This window comes from Myxocyprinus asiaticus, chromosome 10, assembly GCF_019703515.2.
Source record: "Myxocyprinus asiaticus isolate MX2 ecotype Aquarium Trade chromosome 10, UBuf_Myxa_2, whole genome shotgun sequence".
Classification (NCBI taxonomy): domain Eukaryota; kingdom Metazoa; phylum Chordata; class Actinopteri; order Cypriniformes; family Catostomidae; genus Myxocyprinus; species Myxocyprinus asiaticus.
Genome location: NC_059353.1, coordinates 9,970,819 through 9,985,909, shown reverse-complemented (window position 1 = coordinate 9,985,909; position 15,091 = coordinate 9,970,819). Strand labels below are relative to the sequence as shown.

The window sequence follows — 15,091 nt, the reverse complement described above, 5'->3', positions numbered from 1 at the left end:
TCCATCTGGTTGTTAGGCAGTTGCCAGGGTGATACAAAAAAGGCTTCTTGGTAGCCTGAGACAAAAGAGCCAACCCTGAAGTCTATATGACATTCTGAGCCGAAGATATCCAAAGAGCAATTTTGAATGGAAGTCAATGGGGTTGGTTTCTAGGGTGCTCTGGATAGTTGCTAGGGCATGGCTAAGAAGTTCCCAAGGTGATATACAAAGTCTGCTTGCTAGCCCGAGTCAAAATAGCCTGCCCCCATGTCTCTATGTCTTTCTGATCTGGAGATATGATCCTACAAATTTTCCGTCAATGTAAAGTCTGTGGGATTTTTTGGGGTGATTTTTCACCGGCCGTGAAAACATGGTATGCCTGATCTCTTATAAAAGTCATATCACACGTCTCCTCAGTAGGCCATTCGATTTGACACCTCATTCGTGTGTGTACGACAAACTGTGTGGGACGAGTTAGGTGCCAGAGTTTTGTACAGAAGAATAAGTATGTGAGATAATAATAGTTATGCTTTGCATATTGCATACATAAGTTTTACTACATGTTTATTCTTTACATGCATAAATTGTACTATTTACAAGTATTTACATTGACCATTTTACCAAATATTTGTTTGTGCTATGCTATCTTTATGCTTATTATCTTGATGCATATTATGTTGTTATTCTAGCAACATGCTAACGTCAAACTCTACAGAGATCAATTGTGAGTCAAGTCATGTGCTTTGTGAACCATTGATTTTATACTCAAGCAAATTCACACATCTGTGAATCTAATTTTGATGGTCATCCCATGGCTTCAGTAGAACACAGAGTTCTAACATAGATGCTATATCATCTAGCACGATCTTTTCACCACAAACACTTTCATAACTAAATAAACCCAGCAATTGGTTCACAATAAACCATCTCCAAGGCAACACACTATGGAAACAGCCCTTCTGTTTACTTCCTCAAAGGGTGAAAATGTTCTGATGAGTAATGGGGGTATCCCCATGACACATACTGACACACTGTAATGGAGGTTGCCATGGAAATAGGAATGATGGAATAGGATTCTGTGAAATATGCCCAGAAGCTGCCACATAGTCAGTGCAGAGCAGTTGCCTTAGGGATGGTCATGCTGGTTAAGGTTGATTAGTGGTTAGCAGCTCTCAGGGAGGCCTCTCTCTCTCTCTCTCTCTCTCTCTCTCTCTCTCTCTCTCTCTCTCTCTCTCTCTCTGTCTTTCTCTCTTTTACTTGATGTCTCTGTCTCTCTCCATCTCTCACTTTCTCTCTCTCTCTCTCTCTGTACTGCTTGGCTGAGCTGTTGGCAGATGCTCTGGCAGCAGTGAATCACGGCTCTTGTTGGGTGCTGCTTGCAGATTTGTAGCAGCCACACAAAAGATGATCTGTAATCTCCATCCTGGGCTATCTGTGGGAGGAGAGCAGCAGAAGATATGCAGTCGTGAGAGTCAATGGCGGACATTATACTGCTCTCCTCTGATGTGCACCAAACTTTTGAATGTGTGGGGTCAGATCTAGGGATGGGTGATATATTGAATATTTACTCAATATATTGACAATACAAAATCACTGAATATCATGAATGTTGTGATGATTTAAACCCTTTCTATTTGGCCATTGAAGATGAAGTGTGTATTTGAAGTTTTTTTTATGTTAAAAATCAAAGACTATCAGCAGAAAGTCTGGCCCACATAACTGCTTTTTATGACCACGAACTACCCTCTTAGACAACATATGGCCGTCAGGCTAACATGAAAAGTGACTATCCACACTATCGTTTTTTCAAATGATTTTTATGGTTAAATCTAATATTAGACATACAGTATCTCTGATTGCAGGTGGGCGATATACCAGTAGACACGATAAACTGGTAGAAATTTGACAAATTTGAAAAGTATTAATTTTGGATTATCGTCTCTATCGCGGTTACTTAAAATGTGCACATCATTCTAATCACATAACACATACGCGGTACACATTCTGTCAGAGAAATGGAGGATGAGAGCAGAGCGGCTTCACTGAGACTGGCACTGACCAGTTTCACTGGCATGCACTTTCAATTCAATGACATTCATTTCACGTTCTAAATATGCTTATCATCTGACACACGCAGCTGTGTCTCACGTGATTTTCGCGTGCGCTATCTCTGGATCATGCAAGTGCACACGAGTCCAGCAGGCTTACTAATTGTACTCCAGAGACAGGAGAGGGCAGAGCGGAATCATTTGCACTACTCAATCTGGTTTCTCTCTATCATGGTAGAAAAAAAAACAAACATACATGACCCATTTGAATTCCTATTGAGTTTTTTCTACCTTAAAGCACTATGGAGGAAGTCAAACATCTCAAACAGCTAGAGAGCCCAAAGTTCTAACCATCACTGATGAGGAAAACAGCTAAAACACTGTAATGTGGCAACAACTATGTGTCATGCGGGTTTTTTAAGCTACACATCATCACCCTTAATAAAATTCTATTCGAATGATGTTAGATATTAGGAAACAAACCGGCCATGTTTGCTTTCAGATATTCAAATATTTTCTACAGGGATGACTTAAATCATTAAGAGCCTAATGAAATGTTTTTTTTAATTTTTTTATAAGGGATTATTTCCTTTGTTGCCTTGCTTTGAGAAGGTGTTGAGTTCCTTGAGGAAACTTAATAATATTAATAATAATAATATTATTCAACAACATCAGATTGAAATGTGGAATAATGTGATATTTAGCATTATGGTTATGTTAATTTAAAACAAAATTGACTATGAATTTGACTATGTTTGTAAAGTTCCAAATTAAGAGAAAATTATATAAGAGGAAGTACTTTTCATTTATAAATTTAATTCAGTGACTGGATTATACAAAAATAGGCATTACAATTTGGTTATTTAATATATAAACCCATTTTTATCATTTTTTTATTTTTTATTAATTACATTGTTATAAAAATCATTATAATAATATAAAATTTAAGGATGCACAGTATATTGGCGGCCATATCGTTATCGGCCGATATATGAAAGCCGATAATCAGGGGTCGGCAACCTATGGCACGCATGCCAGCATTGGCACGTGGGAGGGGTAATCACTGGCACTCCGGCAATGGCAAGAGAGGAGTAGACTATTTATATAAATTCCGCAGCTGCATTCCAATCTACGTCTTGATGTAATCCTTCCTCATGATCACGCAGCGTGTTTTCATGAGCTTAATGGGAGGCTAAACAAAAAGTTCAAATGTGACGAGTCTGCAGTAGACCCAACAGACTCCATTCGCCATTCGTGCATCACGAGCCGGCAGCGCTTCACTTTCGGTTAATCGCGCGAGTAAACGCCCCCGCTTTGCTTTGGTCAGGCTGCGCGGCTGATAGCCTACGGATGACAGCCAGTGTTTCATTTGTTTCTTTTTGCTTTCAGAACAACACGTGATGTAATAAGGAAAACACCACTATTATTCTTTGAGATTTCCAACCCAGCATACAGGTACACCCTCCTTAAACCATGGTCACACTTAAAATTACATTAAAAGACTAAAAGAAAGAAATCATAAGAAAATATAAACCCAGTCTATTCAAAATACACATTAAGCCTGGAAATAAAGTTTTAGGATTGTGCAGGTGCGATTCACCGAAAAAGGCTAAATAGTTGATCGTCTTGTAACGCGCGAATGGCTTGCATGTGCAGCGCGAGTCTCGTCACACTGTAATAGTGTTTAGTTTCCCATTTAGCTGATGAAAACATGCTGCGTGAACATGAGGAAGGATTACATCAAGATGTAGATTGGAATGTAAGTGCGAAAACTTCATATAAATAAAATAGCCTACTCCTCTCTCACTGTTGCTTGCGTGCTATGATTATCCATCTGCGTGATTTTGAAAAATGTTTGACATTATATAAGAAATATTTAAGATTCCACACAATGTGATCAGTAATCAATTTGGTTCCGGCGCTAAACCGGGAGGCCGTATAGCTAATTTTATTTTATTTTTTTGTAGTGCTGTGAGGTGTAAATGGCCCCTTTAGATTGCCCTTGCACCCATTTCCTGCATGGTCAATTTGTTGTCATGGCTTGATGCAGGGGGATCAGAAACCTTTTGGCATCTGTCCCTCACGAGATTGCAACCTGAAATGGGAATAACCACAGAGAGAAAACAGTTAATGTTGAACCTTTAATTAATTTGCATTTAGACATATGGTACTTTCTTTATTTTCCTCTGATGGTCAAAGCCAAACTGTATACAGACAGCTTTAGTCTCATACTGTATGGATTGTGCCATCAGGGGGACGATGCATTTTGCTTTACAAAAACATGTACCATTACAATGTCTAATGCAAATTTAGTTTCAGAGATCAAATTAGACTGAGCATCTTTGGTGAGATCTGAATTACTGCTGATATTTTTGTGACAGTCTTACAGTGACATTAACTGTGTTAACTCATTTTGTACAAAAGGACATATTTTCTTTCATTAAAGCACTTTCACAGGATGCTCTGTGAAAATTCACATGCAGGATCATGATTATATCATAATCATTGGGTTTTGCATATGCAAAAATGCAAAATAGAAACCGAAATTTTGGATACAATCACATACATGCACAACCATTGACCAGGAAATAAAAATGTTGCATGGCGCCATGTGCGGTTCGGACGTGTGAACAGCGAGCTCTGCGCTGATTCTGATTCTTAACTGTTCTAGGAAGACAATATATCAAAGAATTCAAAATCCTCGGGCTCTGGAGACATTAAAAGACACTTATGTGCTCAAGCTGAAGCCCCCGAGCAGCAAGCCTGGGAGCCGATTTGGCCAGTGAGGTGAAGGAAATTCAGCGACAATTGATGAACATGTCGGCAATGCTGCCGAAGGTCGTTGCTGACTTGGAATGAGGTTGCTTTAATACGTAGATCGATCACTGCCATGGAGATGAAATTTACTGAGATGGTTACAAGAGTGGGGGATGTCGAGAAACGGATTGACTATTTGGAGTCAGGGAATTAGCTGCTAATCCTCTAGCGACCAAGGCAGATTTGGAGTGTGTCTGGGAGAAGCTGGAAGATATGGAGAACCGTGACCGACAGAATAAGGTCAGAATTGTTGGAATTCCTGATGGAGCAGAGGGTCAGAATATGGTGGAATTCCTGGACGGGCTCTTTCCGAATCTGCTCGACATAACAAGCCATAAGCTGGAAATCAAGCGAGCTCACAGGGTTCCGGCTCGGCGATCCACTGAGGGAGACAGGCCCTGATCAATTCTGGCCAAATTTCTGAGATCATCCGATAAAGATCCCGTTTTACGTGAGGCGAGGAGTAAAGGAAGACTTTCTTGAAAGAATCACAGCATTTTCTTGTTCCCAGACTTTGCGAATTCGAGAAGAGAGAAACGTGATAGATTCAAAGAATGCAAGAAACTCTTACATCAGTGGAAGGTCCAAATTGAGAATAAATGCTAAGGATGGCCACAAAATATTTACATGTCCCCAACAACCCATGTCCTTCATAAAGTCAATGGACTGAGTAAGTTATTTTGTGGTTCTCACGTTGCAGCCAAGTGAGCCTGACTCACTTAGCATTCACCTGACCGTCCGAGGAGTCTGGCTGCTTTTTTGTTTCTTTTTGTGCTGTTCGGCCTAGCGGCTGGAGTTTGTTTTGTGGAATATAACTCCTTCGGGACAGTGTTGTGGATGAATCTGCATGTTCTTTGTGCTTATGAGTTTTGTGGAGTATTTCTTGCAGGACATTGGAGTGATTGGGTCATTTGTTGCACTCATGTAGCAGTCGAGTGGGCCGGCTCACTGAACATTCGTTTCAATGCCCGAGGAAACTGAACGGCTTTTTTTTGTTTGTTTTTTGTGCTGGATCTGCTAGCAGCTGGAGCATGTTTTGTGGAGGAACACACCTTCGGGACAGTTATGTGGATGAATCTACACTTTCTGTGTGTTTATTCTGCCTATTGGCTGGAGTTTGTTTTATAGATTATCTTCTGTTGTGTAATTCTGTCTCACAAAATTTTTATAGAAACACCGGACTCGAGCAATCCGGCAGCAAAGTTGTCACGGGGGCTCTCGTAAGCGTACATGGACTATTTGAATTTAGAGGGATGGACGGGTTTAATGCACACGTTTTTCTTTTTTTCTGATTGTTTGGTTTGGGGGGAAGTTTGGGGTTTGATTGTTGCACTAATGTTGGAATGTGGTCTTTATAATTTTTTTTTGACACACAATCTATTTTTTCTAATATTTCAAAATGTCAAATGTTAATATGAGTGAATTGTCTCTCTCCACGTGGAATATGAATGGGTTGGGGCACCCCATAAAAAGAAGGAAGGTTATTTCTTTTCTTAAACATAAGAAATATGATGTAGTCTTTCTTCAAGAAATGCATCTTTCCCCGCAGGAAGATGGAAAATTCGGGAAGATATGGGGTGGACATGTTTTCTTTAGTGCTGGCTCAAGTAAGAGCAAAGGAGTCATTACACTGATAAGTAAGCATCTACAATTCAAATGTCTCAAACAGATTAAAAATAAATTAGGAAGAGTCATTATTGTTTTAGCAGAAATTCAGGGGCAAAGGATGATTTTGGCTAATATTTATGCACCTAACGCTGATGATCAGGGCTTTTTTATAGATCTTGAAGGGAAGTTGCAAGCCGCTGGCACCCCTCATGATATAATATTGGGAGAAGACTTTAATCTGTTGATGGACTCAATCCTTGATCATAGTGAAGCAAAAGTGTGTAAGCCCCCTAGAGCAACATTGATGCTTCACAGGATGTGTAAAAAACTTGGTCTTACAGATATTTGGAGACTTTTGAACCCATCTAGTAGGGACTATAAATTTTATTCATCAGTCCATAAGATTTATTCTAGAATAGATATTTTCTGTATCTAAGTCCCTCATTTCATCTGTTGTTGATTGCTCAATTGGAAACATCTTAGTCTCAGATCACGCCCTGGTGAGTTTAGAGATGTTGCCACATATGGAAAAAAAGAAATCATATAGTTGGCGCTTTAAATCAAATAGTTGCCCTTTTGCAAAATCCTGAATTCCAACAAATGTTAAAGGCTGAAATCAGTGTTTATATGGAGACCAACTGGTCCTCAGTATCCTCTGTGGGCGTGGCTTAGGAGGCACTTAAGGCGGTTCTTAGGGGTCGGATCATACAGTATGCCTCATTCATCAAAAATTCCAAAGCACGAGAACTCGTGGAGTTGGAAGGGAATATTAAAAGTGTTGAGGTTGTATGTCGTCTGATGCCCTCAGATAATTGACCTGATTGAAATACAGATATAATACTATTTTGTCATGGAAGTTGGAGTTTTGGCTATTCAGGGCAAGACAGTCATACTTTGAGTCGGGGCACAAAGCAGGGAAGCTTTTGGCTAGATATATAAAGCAGAGAGTCTTTTTCTACCATTCCCTCAGTGAAATCTGCTGGTGGTAAAATATTTACCTTGGCCATTGATATTAATAATACTTTTAAAGAATTCTATTTTGATCTCTATAGTTCCACATCTTTGTCTACTGATGAAGATATTAGAAACTTTGTGGAACCATTAGAACTCCCTAAACTCACAACTGAGCAAAACAAATTTTCTTGATTCTGAGATAACCTTGAAGGAGCTTGGTGAGGTAATTAAGGCCTTGCCTATATATTGATGCCAAAAAGGCATTTGATATGGTAGAATGGGATTATCTTTTTAAGATTTTGGAAATATACGGGTTTGGGAATACTTTTGTTGGATGGATTAAGTTACTTTATAGACACCCGGTAGCGGCGGTACAAACAAATGGATTAATTTATTCCATTTTTATCAGAGTATTTTACTCTGGATAGGGGCAACCGGCAGGTTCTGTTCTGTCTTGCCCTGGAACATTAGCAGCAGCGATAAGAAAGGAAGATGATTTTCCAGCTTTTGCTCTACGCAGATGGTATTTTATTATTCGTCTCCGACCCTTATAGATCTATGCCTTGCCTCCACAGAATTATGAATTTCTTTTCTAAGTTCTCAGGATACAGAGTCAATTGGTCTAAATCCAAAGCTTTGTCTGTGACAGCGTACTGCCCAGCGATGGCTTTTCAGCCGGTTGTCTTCCAGTGGCCCAAACAGGGCATTAATTATTTGGGTATTTTATTCCCAGCAATTTTGAGTGATTTAGTTAGAGTTAATTTTGACCCCTTAATAAAAAAATTTCGAGCGATGTGGGCAGGTGGGCTTCATTAAATGTATCTATGATTGGGAAGGTTAATGTTATTAAAATGAATTGTATTCCAAAGTTCAACTACCTGCTACAGTCTCTCCCTGTAGATGTCCCTCTCTCTTATTTCAAGCAATTTGATAGCATAGCGAAGTCCATCATTTGGAATGGTAAGCGTCGCAGATTACATTTTAATAAGTTACATAGGCCGATTGACAAAGGTGGGCTAGGCCTACCCAAGATTTGTTTTTATTATTATGCATTCAGTCTTAGACATTTGGCCCATTGGTCACTTCCACCTGAAAGAGTTCTTCCCTGGTTTTGTATTGAACAGGAAGTTCTTGCCCCTATTTCACCATTGCAAAGCCTTTCTGTCAAACTAATCGGAGAAGTTGAGTTACACCCCGTTATCTCGCATTTGCACTTGGTATGGACAAAAGTGTCCAGAGTGTTAAATTCGGATATTTATTTTAAATGTTGCCTCGTGCATATGGCTGAACCCAAAATTATGTATTAATAAGTCAAATAAGGATTGTGGGCTAGGATTGTAAAAAACGTCTGTTTCTAGAGATGCAAGGGTGCGCCTTATGCAATTCAAGATTTTACATAGATTTGGTTGCCAACCCCTGCGATAAATTTTCAGGTATACACTACTCACCATAAGGGTTTTGATTGGTGCATTCTGCATGATGTGACATGTCAGCACACAGCAAACTTTGCTTCAGAAGATCATACTGGATCAGAGTAAACACTCCATTTTACTTATCTATGCAACACATGCATTTTGTTTCTTTAAGCATATTGGCATGTTTACAGTGATTTTGAGACTTGTTTGCATTCCTTATATAATTTCTATATTTAACTGGTTAAAAGAAGGCTACATTTGGAAAATGATTGTGGGAAAAGAAAAGTTTAGATGCTTCCTTGCAGGTTCCTTTGTTTTCTGGCTTTATAAGATGAGCCTTTTGTTTTTGTAATCAGGCACACAAAATGTTGAATCAGGAACACGGAATGAATTATCGGTTATCATATCGGTGTACCCCCTTATCGGCGGCCCTGGTCCCCTCTATAATACAGATGCGACCAGCCAAAAAGCATGTTATACTGTAGACCTATTGCTTTCTTTAATGGAAAATAATGACTTTCAGTAGAATCAACTGTTTCATATTTTGCAAAGACTGTTGTGAAGGAACTTCCTTTGATTGACTTTAAGTATTCATGAATGCAACTCAAAATACCATCAACCATCTATGTCCAGCATCTATGTGCTGTCCAGCTTTTATTTAATAATTTAACACTTTTATCTCATCCTTTATATTTTCATGCTCTTGTTCTGCTTTATCAGCATATCTCAGACAAGTCAGAAGTTTGAACACTTGACTGAATGTATGTTTTTCATGATCTTAAAAAACCTTTTATCTAAATACTATGTGATAAAATGTTTTAAGTTAGTTTTGTAGACAAATATCAATTGTGCCTGCATAAACCTTTTTGTCAAAACTAAAATTTGAATTAGAAGAACAAATTGAAATGGATAGTTACGGAAATGCATCCTAGATATCATCTCATGAAGTTGGTTTGAGAGTATGTTCAGAGTGTGCAGAGCTGTAATCTAGACTACTTTGAATAATCTAAAATATAAGATAGTTATGATTTGTTTAACATTTTAGTTCATTAAATAATTTAAATACTTCCATTTTTGTTTTTCCACAGTTTAGTGACTGACTATTATTCTAGAATGTAGACAAAAAGCAATAATAAAGAATAAGTAAGGTGTGTCCAAACTTTTGATTCAGACTTGGACTCTATTATGAAAAAAATTACCCAAAGGTGCACTTCTAATAATATTTTCTTCAAGTGTGTTTATTTCAGCATTGGGCATATCATTGTTTGTCTGCTTGTTATTTTCCTGGCAGCGTGGGCTAACCCCTCTCCTCTTTCCTGTTATTTTTCCTCTGTAGTATGACATTATGGGACACTCAGGAGACGGTTTTGACATAGAACTGGTCAGATGTGACAAAGTGCCCAAGAACAACAAGGAGAGGCTAAAGGTTTTGAAGGTACAGTACTGAGCGTGTGCCTCTGCTGCAGGCGTGACCTAATTTCCCCTTTTTGTTTTGAAATCTATGCTCTTATGAATTAACTTCTGCTGACATAATAGCAGTATTTCTCCTAGCATTCCTTCTGTTGTCTTATGTGACCATGTCAGGAAAAAAGCCAAGAATAAATTCTCAGACATATGACTTCAGGGATTGGGTGACTGAGATGAACTGATGCACAATTGCAACCTGATTGGGGCCTTTAAAATAAACAGTCTCCTTTCTTTTCAAAGCAAGATGCTATTAGTTACATTTCAGCTCTGGTGTTTGTTACTGATTGTTTGAACAGGACCATACTGTACCAGAGACAGTGTATGGAGGACAAGACAGACCACTTAATGGTATACCTCGAGGATGCTTTATTTGCTCTTGCAGCTGTACTTGCATGCCTATTGAGCACACCAGTTGGGTTCTGAAAATAAAAATACCATTCAATTTCTCCATTTGAGTCATTCTCCCTATACAATCTGAAACTACTTATATATTTGCATATATTTCATGATTATGCAATAAACTTCAAATATATTTGGAGTTGGTTGGTTTGACTTTTTAAATCCCTATGGAGAAAATGAATAGGAAGTGTAGGCCACTGAAAAATTGGGTCTCTTGCCTTAAAGCGACTTTGATAATACACCCCCCAAACATACGGCTATGTCTGTCTCAGCAGCCCCAGAAAATGCCCTGAAAACAAAATGTTTAGCAAATGTCTACATGTCCATACATACAGAACATATACAGTATGTGTCTATATAGTGCATATAGTACCCAACAAGTGAGACTCTAGGTTCTCTCAGGCAGCTGAATATGCATTAAAACCTCTTCTTTATATGTATGCCACTTTCCCAGACCATGCATGCCCACTCTCAGTTCTGTATGAGTGGAGACTACACACTGGAGGGCACCGAACACGCTGTAAAGGAACTGGCACATGAAGAAGCCGATGAGCATTTTGTCATTGTGTTGAGTGATGCCAACCTGGAGCGCTACGGTATCAGTCCCGATCGATTCGCACGTGCCCTCACAAGTAACCCGCAGGTCAATGCCTTTGCCATCTTTATTGGTTCCCTAGGAGACCAGGCGGACAGGTGAGTTTAATGTCCCACAGCAGGCTGACTCGGTCTGCCACTAACTCTTCCAGTCATGTGTTAAACATTAGCATGCTAGGTTAAATGTTAAGCCTGGATTAGAGCCATGGGGTTGTGTCAGCAGTAGCATTTTAGGAAAATTGCTGTGATGAAATGGCAGTAAAAATCTGCATTTCTAACATATCCGACTCAAATCAGTTAAGTTTTGTGTTGCCCGAAAAGCCAAAGATTTCTTTACAAACCTGATCAAAATCACATTTATTTGTTGCTTCAAATTATTTGTTCACTCACTCTTTTCTTATATAGTAAACTATGACAGTGATTTTTTTTTTTTTTTTGGACACAGCAAGTGCATGAAATGTGTAATACAGTAATGCCTCTGTTGCTTATGTTCTGTCATGCACCTTGTTAATTCAGCAAAACAGTGAGATGTCATGATAGACCTGAGCAGAGGTTAAATTTTTTTGTATTCCATCTTCTCTTTCCACGCTGACATCTACTCATTTTTTTTGTAGAAAAAAAAATCATTATATAGTATACTCAATATTGCCTGTACTGTTGTCTGAACAAACAATTTCATCAGTTGCAAAACGACTGCTTGAAAAGTTTTGGTTTTTAATAACCGATACGATATTGATTATTTTAGTTTTTAAGTGTCAGATAACCGATATGCATAACCAATTTTTAATTCTTGTTTTATTTATGCTTTTAGGCCCAATAAGAACTGAATAATTTATCACTAACCCATGGTGGACTCCTTTACAAAACTAATATTGCGTAAAGTCTGCAAAGATTTTATTTGACTAGTTTTAGTTGAAATTAGTTCTGTCAATCAATTAATTTTTTTAATTGAATGAATTACATGGTGTGCCGATTAATTAATCAAATTAATCACATATATAAATATTTGCTGAGAAAGTCCCTCAAATAACAATAATTCAATATATAATGATGTAATAATTATAAATAGTTATATTTATATAATTACAAAATACAAATATATTGAATATATATATATATATATATATATATATATATATATATATATATATATATATATAATATATTGTAATATTCTTTTATATAATAAAATTATAAAATATATTCAGATAATTAAAATGCATTACATTATCATGGCAGAGGAGTTAAGCATTGTTAAGACAATACAAAAAGTTGCTTTAGAATCCAACGTGCTGTTTATTTGCATATTATTGAACATAAGCCAATCATTGGCCTACAGTTCACAGCAATCCATTTTACAATGGAATTTGTCAATCAGTCAGAGATTTATTATGAGGGCTTATCTAAGGACCCGTCAATGTAACCTGCGTCAGAAGGAGGTTTTTGGACACACTTTGGTACCGTCGCATCATAAAAATACCATTTTTAGGTAGCTGTGTAAATTTGAACGTAGTATACTTAGAAAAACACACCTTGAGATCCCTAAGTTTGGATTTGTGCTCCATCTAGCTGTGTGGTGAACGCAAGAACGTGTCCACGTGTTGTGCTGTCTTTAAAATTGATCAATAAACCCAATATTAAAGAACCAATATTCGATTAAGTGGAAAAGTGTAAATATCAGTTTAAAATATCAGTCAAACAGATTATCGGTCTACCTCTAAAAGTCAGTCTGATAGATCGGGTTTGGAAACCAAATTGCATTTGCGTGCAGTGTGAACAAAGCCCAAAAGTCCCTCTTAAACAAAAATAAAGCCCATTTCAGTGCTGATTGCAGTAAAATGTTTAGGAGACCACAATAAAGCATAATGACTTTGAAATGTAATTATCATTCCTTATGCTAATATTAGCATTATCCATATAATCTTTGCAGTGGCATGTATAATTGGCATGCCCCTTAAGTTTTGTGGTTCATATAAAAAAAGAGTCAATAGGCTTATGTACAGCTCTCTTTGGTGTATTGTTTGCATTATTTGCTGGGTTTTGTGGGTCTGGACTCACAGAGGGCACATAAGGCACCACTGTGGTGGTCAAATACACTTGTCTTTTCATGACCACTGTGATTTAAAGAGCAATCGGCTCTGAACATGTGCCTTCTTTAAAGGGGACAAAATGACAGTAATGAATGATTAGTGAGGAGGGAGGGGCAGCAGTTGAGTGAAAGGAGATAGGCGGCACTTTTCTTTCAGCTTTTCTTAACCAACAGGCTTTTCCCAAGACCCTGTATCTTATCAGAGCCTCACCATGAATGACAGCCATTGTCATCGTCCCCCCCATGCAGTAATAGGAACTTGCTAGGAAAAGCTCATTTGCATTGCTAATGTTTGATGTGGGATGGTGGGGGCTCTTTTCTCTCTCTTCGAAATACAGGCTCCAGAAAACTTTGCCGGCTGGACGTTCTTTTGTCGCCATGGACACCAAGCAGATCCCTCAAATCCTTCAGCAGATTTTCACATCCACCATGCTGTCTAGTGCCTGAGAGAACTCCAGCAGTCGGGTGAATCTCAAGAAACATGCTGGTCACTGGTAAACCAACGGTGATCACTGCATCCAGTAGTAACCGTGGGAATCTCGCAAAAAACACGTCCAGGTCACATTTCACTTTAAAATCAAAAGAAAAATAAATTAAATCTTGCATTCAGTAAATTAAGCCTGTTTGTAGGACTTTTTGCATTCTGACATTGATTTACTGACAAAATAAGCACATTTTCACCCCAAATTTTCATTACCATATCCATTTTTGATTTTGATTTTGGTTTGTGTGAATGGAGCTTCTATTTCTGAAACAAAAGAGATTCCATTATAATCTTTACCAACAATCCCAGAGACCTGTCTGCCCTCAATACACCTTCAGTCACAATTCACAAGAGCCACAGCTTTGTGTATGGGATATCTCTCATATAAATACATAGTAGTTTTATATGTCAAGAGCCAAGTGTATGAGACTAGAATATTTGTACATGAAGTGTGCAATTATAGATGATGTTTAAACATAGAGCATTGAACATATTAACTTTTGACATTATCTACATGCATGCATAGAAATGTATGCATGTAGATAATGTCAAAAGTTCATATGTTCAATGCTCTATGTTTAAACATCATCTATACTTATGATAAAAGTGCCCTCTCAGGTGAGTGCATTTGTTTGATTGTATGCTTAATAGGGCTGGGCAATACAAATAAATTATATCTTAATTTTTTGGTGATATTTAATATAAATCTCAATATGTATGTATTTGCTCTGAAAAGGGTTCATAGGTTGTTGTTGTTGTTTTTTTCAGACAGAGGAAGCAAAATGTCAACCAAACAGCCATTGTAACCAAGTAGATTCAGAACATTTGATGCAAGAACTAAAATATAATAAAAATTGATGTAAAAATAATCAATGCATCTTTTCCATATGCTTTTTACTAAATGCACACAAGGAAGAATGATATTTAATCATTTTTCTTTACATGCAACAATATAAAAATAAAATACATATATACAGTATACATATATACCGTAATAAACAGCAATATTTACCTATATATATAGAGAGAGAGTGCTATCAGTCGACAGAAGTTTTATTTCATGAGTTAATTGCAATTAATCACTTATTTTGAAAGTGCAGAAAATTTACTTTCTACAGTGCTGTGGAAAAGTATTTGCCCCCATCCTGATTTATTCTGTTTTTGTGTATTTTTCATGCTAAATTGTTTTAGATCTTCAAATGAGAAATAACATAAAACAAAGGTAACCTGAGTAAAA

At 37.6% G+C, this 15,091-nt stretch overlaps 1 protein-coding gene across 1 annotated transcript in view; it reads left to right on the top strand.

Annotated features, from left to right (window-relative positions):
- Positions 1-14,723, top strand: part of vwa8 (von Willebrand factor A domain containing 8) — a 166,877-nt gene extending 152,154 nt beyond the window's left edge. Inside the window, exons 43-45 of the mRNA XM_051708491.1 lie at positions 10,158-10,256; positions 11,142-11,380; positions 13,709-14,723. Of these exons, the coding sequence (XP_051564451.1) occupies positions 10,158-10,256; positions 11,142-11,380; positions 13,709-13,817 (447 nt within the window). The 3' untranslated portion in view covers positions 13,818-14,723. The remainder of the gene's footprint in view (positions 1-10,157; positions 10,257-11,141; positions 11,381-13,708) is intronic.
- Positions 14,724-15,091: the final 368 nt, after the last annotated feature.